The sequence below is a fragment of the Dryobates pubescens genome, chromosome 15, assembly GCF_014839835.1.
Source record: "Dryobates pubescens isolate bDryPub1 chromosome 15, bDryPub1.pri, whole genome shotgun sequence".
In the NCBI taxonomy this organism is placed as follows: domain Eukaryota; kingdom Metazoa; phylum Chordata; class Aves; order Piciformes; family Picidae; genus Dryobates; species Dryobates pubescens.
In genome coordinates this window covers 18,721,166-18,733,803 of record NC_071626.1, presented here as the reverse complement: position 1 = coordinate 18,733,803, position 12,638 = coordinate 18,721,166, and the positions used below count along the sequence as shown (strand labels likewise).

At 43.3% G+C, this 12,638-nt stretch overlaps 1 protein-coding gene across 5 annotated transcripts in view; it reads left to right on the top strand.

The window, feature by feature from the left end:
* Positions 1 to 4,102: 4,102 nt before the first annotated feature.
* The window catches only part of ABCC9 (ATP binding cassette subfamily C member 9), a 72,959-nt gene continuing 64,423 nt past the window's right edge, over positions 4,103 to 12,638 (top strand). For all 5 annotated transcript variants that reach the window (XM_054167577.1, XM_054167580.1, XM_054167581.1 and 2 more), the window contains exons 1-5: positions 4,103 to 4,259; positions 5,746 to 5,887; positions 6,858 to 6,979; positions 8,358 to 8,524; positions 10,054 to 10,296. In XM_054167577.1, coding sequence (XP_054023552.1) covers positions 4,115 to 4,259; positions 5,746 to 5,887; positions 6,858 to 6,979; positions 8,358 to 8,524; positions 10,054 to 10,296 — 819 coding nt within the window. In that variant the 5' untranslated portion in view covers positions 4,103 to 4,114. The remainder of the gene's footprint in view (positions 4,260 to 5,745; positions 5,888 to 6,857; positions 6,980 to 8,357; positions 8,525 to 10,053; positions 10,297 to 12,638) is intronic.

Below are 12,638 nucleotides of genomic sequence, written 5' to 3'. Positions count from 1 at the left end.
CCTGTAAATGCAAAGTGTCCTCCCTTACATGTCAGTAAAATGCCAACCAATGTATTTCCAATGTCTGTAAAACTTGACTGAAGAAGCAGAAAGTGGATTAACTGCTTTATGCCTAAGGTGATAAACCTGTGCATCAGCACATCTCCAGAGCCTCCTGTCTAAGCTGCCCAAAACAACAAGCTGAACAAACAACAGAGCAAGGTCCTGTGATTTGAGTCACGTGAGCAACAGTGTGGAGGGTATATTGGATTTACCTTCCACACCAGAAATGGATGAGAAGGGAATGGTGGAGTGGTTTCTTGCTCCTTGTGAGGCACACTGGAGATAAAGTTATTTCTTAGAGCTCTAAAGTGATGCAGCATATTTTCATGTGCCACTCTTGAAGTCACAAAGGACCACTACAGCCTGCCTGGGTAACCTCCAGAATGTGTCTATGAAAGCTAATATATGTCAACAGATGCAGAACGTGAGTCCCCCACTACCAGTCACAGTTAATTTCTAGCACAGTGGTGATAAAGAATTGGATTGATGGATGGAATGGAGGCTGATGGATCATGGGACTATTAATGCTCTTCTCTATTCCCTATTAGTGCCATATGGTATTAGATGTGTGTCCTGAAGCTGCTAAAAAGGGAAGCTGTACCTGGTGAGCATTTTATGAGGCCAAATCGTGAGCTGCATTGTGTCAGCACAGCATTATGACACTGATCAGAATGTTTTGATAAAGTTTAAGGCTGTGGAGTTTTCATGGACATGGTCACTGTTTGTGCTGATTAATGAGGAAGTGTGGCCTAATTTAGAAACGTGGCAATGCATTGCCAGTTGCCCTATCTCATTCTATTGGCAATGCAATATTTTTTTACTTTCTGTGGTGCTTTCAACAAACTGACTGACACAGACTCTTTGATGTGCTACCTCATTTTACAAGACAAATATTGCCTCTTTTTTGAAACAAACCTTTAACAGAAGTATTCTAAATATCGTTTATACCTGCTCTTGAAAAGTACCTTGGTATGGTGGAGACTGTTTCTATACATCAGTCTTAACAGGAGGGCCAGATTCTCCCCTCCACCCTGCCAGTGTGCAAAGCAGAGTTGGTTTTAAGAGTGTGTTATTGGACACACCCTATCACAAAATGAGGCACAGCACGGATTCTTGTGAAGATGCAGATGGGATTCTTGAAGAATATCCTGGTCTTGAAAGCTTTTAGGGACTATTGTTTGAGGTGTGATATGAAACCTCTACTAATTGATGGTAGGCCCTAGCTAGCAGATGGGACTCTCCAGTTAATAGTTCTTTCTTCCATGGGAATGTCTACTCCCAATATTCCATTTCCCTTCCAGAAAAAAATGGACAAAACCCAGCATCTCCCTTAGCTTCTCTAGCACATGCTTTTAGTCCTTTCTCCCAAATTCATTTTTGACCACAATCCAAAAGCTACACTGGAAGACAGTGATTCAGTGCTCATTTGAACCCAGCATCCTCCTGCCTTTCACTACCAGTCCAACCACTAGACCACAACAGCTTCTTGTGCTGTCTCAGAAAATATGTCTATTTGTGGGAATGGGAGGAAAATTCCCAGCAGAACTCCCTTGGACTTCTGACCTTTGATAAAAATGAGGAAAAACCACTTCTGATTTTCAAGAGATTATCATTACCATTATGTTTGTTTTTTCCTTAAAGGAAACATGTCAAGCTTTTACAATTTAAACCAAAAGAATCTCTCTGTAGTGTTTTGTTTTTTTCTTCTCAAGTTAAATGTTTGTTTTGCTAATAACTCCCCAGTATTTCTCCTCCAGTGTTTTAAGACAGAACTCATCTTAATATAATGTTTCTTTTTTGTTACTCCTCATATGCACTGATGAACAGGGGTTTTATACACAAATAAAAGATAGTGCTGATATCACTCTGCTCATTGTAGAGCATGGGCCAAGCTCTCCATCAGGTTGTGTTTTACTGAGGAGTAAGGGGGTTGCCTGTCAGGTATTGCACCATAGAAAGTACATGCTTGCATTTGTGGTCCACCATATGACTCCAAGTTATGCTTAACTTCCGGCAAATCTCAGACCATAAATTGCTGATGCATTTGGAAGAGGGGCTGCAGCTGTGTCCAGTTCTGGGCCCCTCAGTTTAGGAAAGATGTTGAGTTGCTGGAAGGTGTCCAGAGAAGGGCAACAAGGCTGGGGAGGGGTTTGGAGCACAAGCCATGTGAGGACAGGCTGAGGGAGCTGGGGTTGCTTAGCCTGGAGAAGAGGAGGCTCAGAGGAGACCTTATTGCTGTCTACAACTACCTGAAGGGAGGTTGTAGCCAGACGGATGTTGGTCTCTTCTCCCAGGCAGCCAGTACCAGAACAAGAGGACACAGTCTCAGGCTGTGCCAGGGGAGGTTTAGGCTGGATGTTAGGAAGAAGTTCTTCACAGAATGAAAGACTGGTCATTGGAATGTGCTGCCCAGGGAGGTGGTGGAGTCACCATCACTGGAGGTGTTTAGGAAGAGACTGGATGGGGCACTTTTTGCCATGGTTTAGTTGATTAGATAGTGTTGGATGATAGGTTGGACTCAGTGATCTCAAAGGTCTCTTCCAACTTGGTTAAGTCTATTCTATTCTATTCTATTCTATTCTATTCTATTCTATTCTATTCTATTCTATTCCATTTACCACTTTCTTTTCAATGAAACTCCTTTACAAACTTCACTGATGTATTTTAGTATGGATTGTGTTTTTCAGATCCAGCATAAAGGGAGCTGAAGGCAAAAAAGGGTTTCTTTGCAAAGGATTAAAATTGGTTTGGTGATCTACACATTTCTGTTCTGTCTAAGAGAGTGGTTTAGTAGTTTATGCTTACCATGTTACGCTTACAACTGGGCTCAGAGAACTAATCTGAACTATTTGAGGAAAAGAAGAAAACCTTTGGTTTTTTAACAGTGATTATGCTCTTCTTTTTTGTTATTAATTATATTGTTATATTATGCAAGGCTCATTACCACCAATGTTGTAGCAGAAAGGTGCATTCACCAAAGCATACAAAGATGTGCTGAATTAAAGATACTATTTCCCTTTCAAGAATGTAAAATCTGGGCTAAAGGATGCGAGGAAATGAGTTTATACAAACTATTCCCCAGCATTATGTTGCTGTGTGTAAGTCTAGGAGAAGGAAACCATCAAGGAAACATTTTGTTTGCAATTTTGTTTCATCTGCCTTTAAAGAACGATTAAATAAACTGTGCACAGGTTGATAAAAGCCAGAAGCTGGTCATAACTCTAAGCCCTACTATGGCCCATACTCTGCAAGCACGAATGCTTGAGTTTATCTTGGTGTACAAAGATAATCTCATAAGAAATCACAGAAGTCAGAGAACTGCTTAGATGAGGCTAAGCACATGCATAAGGGTTTGCAGGATCAAGCACAAATCCTGGCTTTTTCTGCCAATGCAATCTTGAATCCAACCTACTTCAATTCTGAGTTACTGGTGGTGACTGCTGTGCAGGAACATTGGCCTTCTATGGGACAATGAAGAAATGAAAAATACCAGTGAATGCAAAGCTGCCAAATTACACATATCAAAGGTTCAGAGCTTGCACTGAAAATCTAGTGCAAAAGAGAAACATTGCTCAGAGGACATCGGGTCATCAAAGTGCAAAACTGCCAAATTACAAATATTGAGGGTTCAGAGCTTGCACTAAAAATTTGGTGCAACAAAAGATGTTGCACAGAGAACATTGGATCATCAAAGAAGCAGTAACGAACAGGAGCCAGCTTATACGCTCTTGACTTTTCTTATGGGAAAAGAAAATCATCTTTTCAAGTTTTTCTTGTCCTTCTTCCTGCAGCAAAACACTTGAGCATGAAAAGAACAGCAGAAGGCATTGTGTAGTGTGTTTAATGAGTATGTACAGTATAACCACAGCCTTCGTTCTAATGTGTTTCTACCTGACTGGGTTCAAAAGCATTTGCAACACACAACTAAATATTTCTCTACGGGCTGTTCAGTGTGTTCCTTCTGTATCTCCTTGTTTCATTCACTTTGTGTTTAGCTAAAGGGAATGCTGGCAGTTTAGGTAGTCAACTATTCTCTGGGTTTTTTTTGTAGCAATCAGAACTCCTGGAAGCGATGAGGCTCGCGTTCTGTGGTAATGACAATGCTTCAGCCTATAACATCAGTGCTGGTGTGCTAAGGAATGTCTGCTTTGTGGATGCTCTCAACTTGGTCCCTCATGTCTTCTTGCTGTTTATCACCTTCCCAATTTTGTTCATTGGTGAGTGACTCCATGGAGCTGTGCAACCCTATAAACACTGAAACCATGGGCCAGGATAGGCTAGAGACTGACCTGTGGGAGAGCAACATAGGGTAAAAAGACCTGGGGGTCCTGGTGGACAGAAGGATGCACATAAGCCAGCTATGTGCCCTTGTGGCCAAGAAGGCCAAGGGCATCCTGGGGTAGATTAGAAAGGATGTGGTGAGTATAGCAAGAGAGGTTCTCCTGCCCCTTTACTCTGCCCTGGTGAGGCTGCATCTACAATATTGTGTCCAGTTCTGGATCCCTCATTTCAAGAAGGACCTCAGAGAACAGCTTGAGAGAGTCCAGCACAGAGCCTCGAAGATGCTGAAGGCAGTGGAACATCTCCCTGCTGAGGAAAGGCTGAGGGAGCTGGGGCTCTTGAGCTTGGAGCAGAGGAGCCTGAGGTGTGACCTCATTCATGTTTATCAAGATGTGAAGGGCAGTGTGGGGAGGATGGAGCCAGGCTCTGCTCAGGGATGTCCAATGACAGGAGAAGGGGCAATGGGTGCAGGCTGGAGCAGAGGAGGTTCCATGTGAACAGGAGGAGAAACTTTTTCCCTGTGAGGGTGCCAGAGCCCTGGAGCAGGCTGCCCAGAGAGGTTGTGGAGGCTCTGCAGGCTTTGTATCTAATAGTTTTCAAACGGGAGAGAGAGGTTGACCCAGAGGTCTGAAACCAACCTGCTTGAAATGATGACAGTTTTAGATGCAAATCTGAACTAAGATGCACAAAAAGATAGATGAAGAACATCAACAACAAAATAATAATTCCCGAATGCTTTGAAATGTCTCTCTTGAGAACTTTTCTTCAGATTTGAAATTAGCAAGTTATGGTTTGTGCATCATGCTGGAGCAGGCTGCTTTAATATTTTTGCAGGTATTAACCAATTATTTTTGCAATAATGCTGCAGCCACTGCAAAGTCCCTCTGTTGCCCAATGATGCCAGGAAAAAAAACAGATTAAACTGGATGTTATGTGTATGCGTACCCAAGTTGTGTTATGCCTGAGACAGAGGTAACCAGTTTTACTGGTTCAAAGTAAATATTGGTTCAAAGTCTCTTTGAGGTCTCATGGGAGAACACAACTTTTCTACACATTGGAACCTTTGCCTGCTCATGTCTGTGACTGGGAAAACCACAATGATACCTTCTCTTGAGAGCTGTCAGTCCCTATTGTGTGAGGGTAAAACTTTGAGGTGTTTCTTTCTCTTCTCCGGTGGCCTCTTCTCCTAGGGAAGTCTATTGTCCCGCTGTTTATGTGGGCAGATCTAAATTATGGGGAGCTACCTGGCAACCCAGATGCACCTGCGTCATCTTAACAACAGCCCCTATAGTCTCATGGAATTTTTATGTTGATTATATAGTACTAAGAGTGACCTATGGATTAGAAGAAGGAATTGATAACTGCATCATTCACTGGCTGGCTGTATGATAACTTTCTTCTTTCTTTACTATTATTTCCCAGGCTGGGGAAGCCAAAGTTCCAAAGTCCAGATTCACCACAATACCTGGCTGCACTTCCCCGGGCACAACCTGCGGTGGATCCTGACATTCACCCTCCTGTTCGTACACGTGTGTGAAATAGCAGAGGGCATCGTTTCTGATACGTAAGTGATGGTGTTCAGTAGATAACCAAGCTAACTGCATTCATTAATGTATGCTGTTAATGAGTGGTGGGCTGCCTAGGAAGTTTTTCCTACAAAAAAAAAATGATGGAGCATAATCTCATGAACCATCTGGGGCATAATTTCATGAACTCTCTGGATTTTAATGGGATGAAGGTAAGACAATTATTCTTAGCACTTTGTTACTCTTCTCTCAAGCTATAATGGCAAGTAAATACTGGCAAAAGTTAAGGCATTCACATGAAAATAATATTTTTCATAGATTCACAGAATGGTTTAGGTTGGAAGGCACCTGAAAGATCATCCAGTTCCAACACCGCTGCCATGGGCAGGGACACTTCCAACTAGACCAGGTCACTCAAGGCCCCATCCAACCTGGCCTTGAACCCCTCCAGGGAAGGGACATCATCCACACAACCTCCCTGGGCAACCTGTTCCAGTGTCTCACCACCCTCACTGGCAAGAATTTCTTCCTAATCTCCAGTCTCAATCTGCCCTCCTCAAGCTTCAATCCATTGCCTCTCATCGTATCACTACAAGCCCTTGGAAAAAGCCTCTCCCCAGCTTTCTCGTAGGCCCCCTTCAGGCACTGGAAGGCTGCTCTAAGGTTTCCCTGGAGCCTTCACTTCTCCAGGGTGAACAGCCCCAACTCTCTCGGCCTGTCCTCATAGGGGAGGTTCTCCAGGTCTCTGATCATCTTCATGGCTCACTCTGTACCTGTTCCATCAGTTCCATGTCCTTCATCCTGCTGGTCACACTTCTTTTGACGCAGCCCAGGACACCATTTTCTTCTGGGCTGCAAGCAACCTTTGCTGGCTCGTTTTTGTCCCTGTGAAAGGCATATTTATGAAAGTCATATTTGTCCTCTTAAATAGATTACCAAAACATCTAGGAATGTAATAATGGTGGGAAAGACACCAAAATGAATAATTTGTGCCTTATTTACTTTCAGACAAATGAAATCTCGACATCTGCATCTCTTTCTACCAGCTATAATGGGATTTGTGGCTGCCACGGTATCCATAGTCTATTATCATAATATTGAAACATCTAACTTTCCAAAGTTGCTGCTGGGTAAGTCTAAGTGTGGTATGAATGTACTCTTACAAAACCCAGTAGTTTAGCCAAAGGCAGCTTGTGTATATATGTGGTGAAAAGTGTGAGAATATTCAAAGAGGGAGGAATAATCCTCTGCTCTTTGAACCAGTAGTTGTTGCACCTTCTTTAAAGTACACCCTGGAAACTTGTGTTTTAAAGGATGATCACAGGAGGAAAAGCATTGTGTGCCTATTGCCTTTCTAGCATGATTTTTGGGGATGTTTTGTAACACTGATCATTTTGACAAGAGACAAAAACTTGTCTTCCTTCAAAAGGGCTGTTTTAAAAGGCCACTTTTAATAGCAGCCTAATCACAAACCACCCTGTGCAGATCACTCTTCCTCAGCACCCTTGGTCATTGATTCTGAAGTTATGCAGTCTATTGTGTCTGTCAGGAGATGGTCAGGAGAATTTACTAGACGTTAGGGGATAATGTTTCATACATGTATGAACATGTTCCATAACTCAACTACCTGAAGAAGCCCCTGACAGGATGCAAGATATATGAATTCTTTTCCAAAATGAGCATGTTTCCATATGCTCACCTGTCATGCCCTCTGCTTTTTCAAAGAGGTAATATGACATTTGCCAGGTCTCACAGGATCACAGGATGTTATGGGTTGGAAGGGACCTCCAGAGATCATCAAGTCCAACCCCCCTGCCAGAGCAGGACCGTAGAAGCTAGCACAGGTCACACAGGAACACATCCAGATGTGCCCTGAAAGTCTCCAGAGAAGGAGACTCTACAACTCTCTGGGGAGCCTGTACCAGTGCTCTTGTGACCCTCACAGTGAAGAAATTCCTCATCACATTGAGGTGGAACCTCCTGTGCTGTAGTTTATATCCATTACCCCTTGTCCTATCACAGGGTGCAATTGAGAAGAGCCTGTCCCCTCCCTCTTGACACCCAGTCCTCAGGTATTTGTAAACATTTATTAAATCCCCTCTCAGCCTTCTCTTCTCCAGACTAAAAAAGCCCCAGGGCTCTCAGTCTCTCACAGGTTTCACAGTGACTTTTACCTCACTTTAATTACAAAGTACCCTTTCAGATTACCTTCAGTGGACTTTTGTAATTGTATGAAGACCCACCACTGTGGATGTATTTGAAGAGTATTGGTCCAGGAAAGAAAAGAGTGAGTTGGGAAAAGGTAATGCAAAGCCAACCTCTTGAACCCAAGTTGCTGACTTTGGCTGACATCACACACCACCGACCTGCAGGCTGAGGATACAGATGACCACTGTGCTGCATGGGACTAAAGCACAGAATGAGAGAGCTAAAACTCCTGCAGCACTGGTGTAGTTAATTTTTTCTTGATTTAGTTAGTTAAATTATGCATGTGCACCTGTTTTACAGCTCTCTTTCTTTACTGGATAATGGCCTTTGTGACCAAAACTATCAAGCTTGTCAGATACTGCCAGGATGGTGTGCCTTTTTCTCAGCTGCGCTTCTGCATCACTGGAATTATGGTCATCCTCTACGGGCTGCTGATGGCTGTGGAGATCAATGTCATTCGAGTTAGGGTATGTGGTTTCTTTATCAGCATCTGAACAGGTATCAACAGTACCTTGGGGATGAAAAGGAGTCTTTAGTCTCAGTAATTCTGGCTTGCGGCACATTTAGACCCAAGTTTAGCTTAGCAGTAAATGTCTGGTTGATTCTATATGAGTCGATAGGAGATGGCATCCTTGATGTGTCCCCTGGGCATGGTATTTATGTGTCTCTTTGTATGCACACAGAGACTGCTTATTTCACATGCAGTTAGGGTTGGAAGGGACCTCAAGGATCAACCAGTTCCAAATCCCTGTCCATGGGCAGAGACACCTTACACTAGATCAGGTTGCTCAGAGCCCCCATCCAGGGACATCCCTCAAGGGATGAGGCTTCTACCACTTCCCTGGGTAACCTGTTCCAGTGCCTCACAACCCTCATGGGGAGGAACTTCTTCCTAACATCCAGTCTGAATCTACCCATTTCTATTTTTGATCCATTCCCCCTAGTCCTGTCATTACCTGACACCCTAAAAAGTCCCTCCCTAGCTTTTGTGTAGGCCCCCTTCAGATACTGGAAGGCCACAATAAGGTGACCTCAGAGCATTCTCTTCTTCAGACTGAATAGCCCCAACTCTTTCAGTCTGTCCTCATAGGACAGGGGGGTGTGTGTGTACATATATATATATATATGTGTGTGTATATATATGTATGTGTGTATATATATGAATCTTCATGCATGTAAGGGTACATGTGTATGTAATCTACACAGTATATGCTATGTTAAACTCTATGATAAACTATATTCACAGAGAATGTGTAAGTTAGCCTATGTTCTTACCCATGATAATTTAAAATTTGATTATAAGCCATCAATTCTTTTTGTTGGTGTTCAGACAGAGATAGGTAGTACCGGTAGGCTCCATAGCTATGTACACAACCCATAGTCACAGAATCACAGAATGGTTTGGGTTGGAAGTGACTTCCAAAGGTCATCCAGTCCAACTCCCCTGCAGTCTGCAGAGACATCCTCCACTAGATCAGGTTGCTCAGAGCCTTGTCCAGCCTGACCTTGAATATCTCCAGGGATGGAGCCTCATCTTCCTGGGCAACCTGTTGCAGTGTTCCAGCACTCTCATGGTACAGAACTTGTTCCTAACATCCAATCTAAATCTGCTCTTCACTAATTTCAAACTGTTGTCCCTTGTCCTTTCACTGCAGGCCTTTGCAAACAGTCCCTCTGCAACCTTCTTGTGAGTTACTGGGTGGCTGCTAGTAGGTCTCCCTGGAGCTTTCTCTTCTCCAGGCTGAACAACCCCAGCTCCCTCAGCCTGTCCTCATAGCAGAGGTGCCCCAGCCCCCTGATCATCTGTTCAAGTTCTTGACAGCTGTGCTGTCAAAATGTAAATGCTTCTCTTTCCATGCAAATTTATATTTAATCTCAATCTCAACCTTCAAATGCAGATTTGACACTCTAGTTGTATCATACATCATTTTAACTAGAAACATTTCTATTGATAAGGTAACTCCTAAGCATGTGCTGCCTATTTTCTCCTTTCCAGAGGTATGTATTTTTCATGAACCCTCAGAAAGTAAAGCCACCAGAAGATCTACAGGACCTGGGGGTGAGGTTTCTGCAGCCATTTGTCAATTTGCTCTCAAAGGCAACTTACTGGTGGATGAACACTCTCATCATATCTGCTCACAAGAAACCTGTGGACCTGAAGGCCATTGGGAAGCTTCCAATTGCAATGAGAGCTCTGACAAATTATGTTTGCCTCAAAGAAGCATATGAGGAACAAAAGGTAACCAACGATGTCCATGCCACTGGCCTTAGAAATTCTACTGACCTTTTTGTGCTTTAATGAGAGCCTAATTTTAGGAATTTTTAACTTAGGACTGTTTGTTCCAAGGTGAAGCTTGTCCTAGGAAGTTCCAGTCCAACGGATACTGTTTGGTTTTAGGTGAATTTACAGCAGAGGAGAGTTGCCAGACTGAGAGCAACTGGAAACCAAAACCATAACAGACTGGTCACTTGCTGGATTTCATTTTGAAAGGGAAAGCTGTGTTCAAATCTTAGCTAGTTGTGAAAGCATCTTAAATTAGAAAACAGTTTCATCTGGAAACACTCATCTTCACTTTTTTATTTCCTTCAGAAAGAACCAAAAGAACATATCAAGAATAGCCAAAACACTGGTGCCTTGTCAACAGTGTTTTAGTCACCAATCCAGGACACAGCACCACATGGGCTGCTATGAAGAAAATTAACTCCAGTGTAGGCAGACCCAGTACAAAACCATGTTGGACAAACACACTGTGTAGGGCAGGAGTTTCCAGAGAAATTTCTCTATGTATCTGGGGGGTGGGGGAAAGAAAGAAGATTTTGTTCTGCAGAAGGGAGGAAGGGTTTGAGAGCTTATCTCCCTGATTTGTCCATACATATCAATTCTTAAGCATAAACAGAGGGAATGCAAGCACTCGGAAGCAAGCACTTTGGAAAATGCATCATATAGGACAGAAGCATATAAACCCCATCCCTGCACACACCATGTATAGATGTTTCCACTCAGTTTAAAGTTTAGAACTGCAAGGCAAGGAGAAGTTAGGAGGAGCAGCTCTCTGCTCCCAGCAAAGGATGGAGCTGCAGGATCTTTTCTGTGCCCTGTGAAATGAAACCTAGGCAGTACAATTATTTCTGGTTTAATAGATTTAGGTTGCTCCTCCTTCCTTTTGTAATTGCTGCTTACAGAGACTAGAGACCTGCTTTAAGCAGAAAATGGAGTCATTGGAACCGGGCTTTTCACAGCAAAGAAGTGTATCCTTTAGGCCACCTACTTAAAGAAGCATTTGGTGCCTAAATCCTACTTAATCCAAAGACTCTACATGCCCCAAGGATCTGTGTCTCTATGCCATTCTTAATGACAGGCATGATGAGTGGGTGCAAGCATTTATCTGTAGCTCATTTACATGTGCAGATACCTTGTGTGCCTGCACAAAGATGTGGCTCTGCTGCCAAAAGGCAACCCAAAGGGGCTATTGCTCATGTGTGTGAACTTCTCTCAGCATGCCATGCATGTATGAAGACTTGCAGAAATGTTACTCATAGTTATATGTGCCTACATTTATGAAGCTCTTTTACAACAGATTTTGACGCAGTCTCAAGCTGCACCAAGGGAAGTTTAGGCTCGAGGTGAGGAGAAAGTTCTTCATGGAGAAAGTCATTCACCATTGGAATGGGCTTCCCAGGGAGGTGGTGGAGGTGTTCAAGAGGGGATTGGACGTGGCACTTGGTGCCATGGTTTAGTCATGGGGTCTGTGGTGACAGGTTGGACTTGATGATCTTTGAGGTCTCTTCCAACCTTGGTGATTCTGTGATTGTTTGAAGTCTTGAGATTACCACAGCCTGTAGCACATTTGTGCTGATATTTGAAAACAAGCTGTAACCCTGGAGTAAACTGATACTTCATAGACAAGGCGAACCAAAGGGCTAAAGCCAATTCAAAGAGCCAGGCAGTGGAATTCACTGCAGTTCACTCCCATAGAAAAACATGTTGGTTTGTGCATGGTCAGATCAGAAAACAGCCCCAGAATTAGGGAAATTCTTCAGGTTGGAGCACAGTCTGCGATACAGATGAGATGATCCATCACCATCTCTGCTGCCAGGGTGTATTTTACACTAATCTTCTGGAGCTAGCAAGAGGAGGCCCCCCAGCTCCCTTCAGATTAAGTTGAGTTACCCCTGCCTGTGTCTGGAGATAGCTGAGCTGAGCTGTGCTCCATGCCCCTGCAGAAAGAAGGCTTCTGGTCCTTTCCAAACCCTTCTTATCACATGCCTTGAGGAAAGATGCTGAATGTGACCATGAATGTTCTCTATTGTAAAATATCTTTTGGACAGCTCATGTGATGCCTTTCTATCCCTTCTGCACGCCATGAAAACTGAAACCTGTTGAACTTCTCCACAAATAACAGCATGAGAGAAGTGAGTCAGGTGACATTTTGCTGACTGTTTTCTCTAAATCCCTGCTTTCCAAACCCGTGTCCCAAGCACACAGGACTGTAAACTGGCAGGTCTGAGATGAACTTTTTATGGCTGCTGTTCCCTGCTAAAATAGCATAGTGCCACTTGTGTAACCATGGAGTCTGTGAA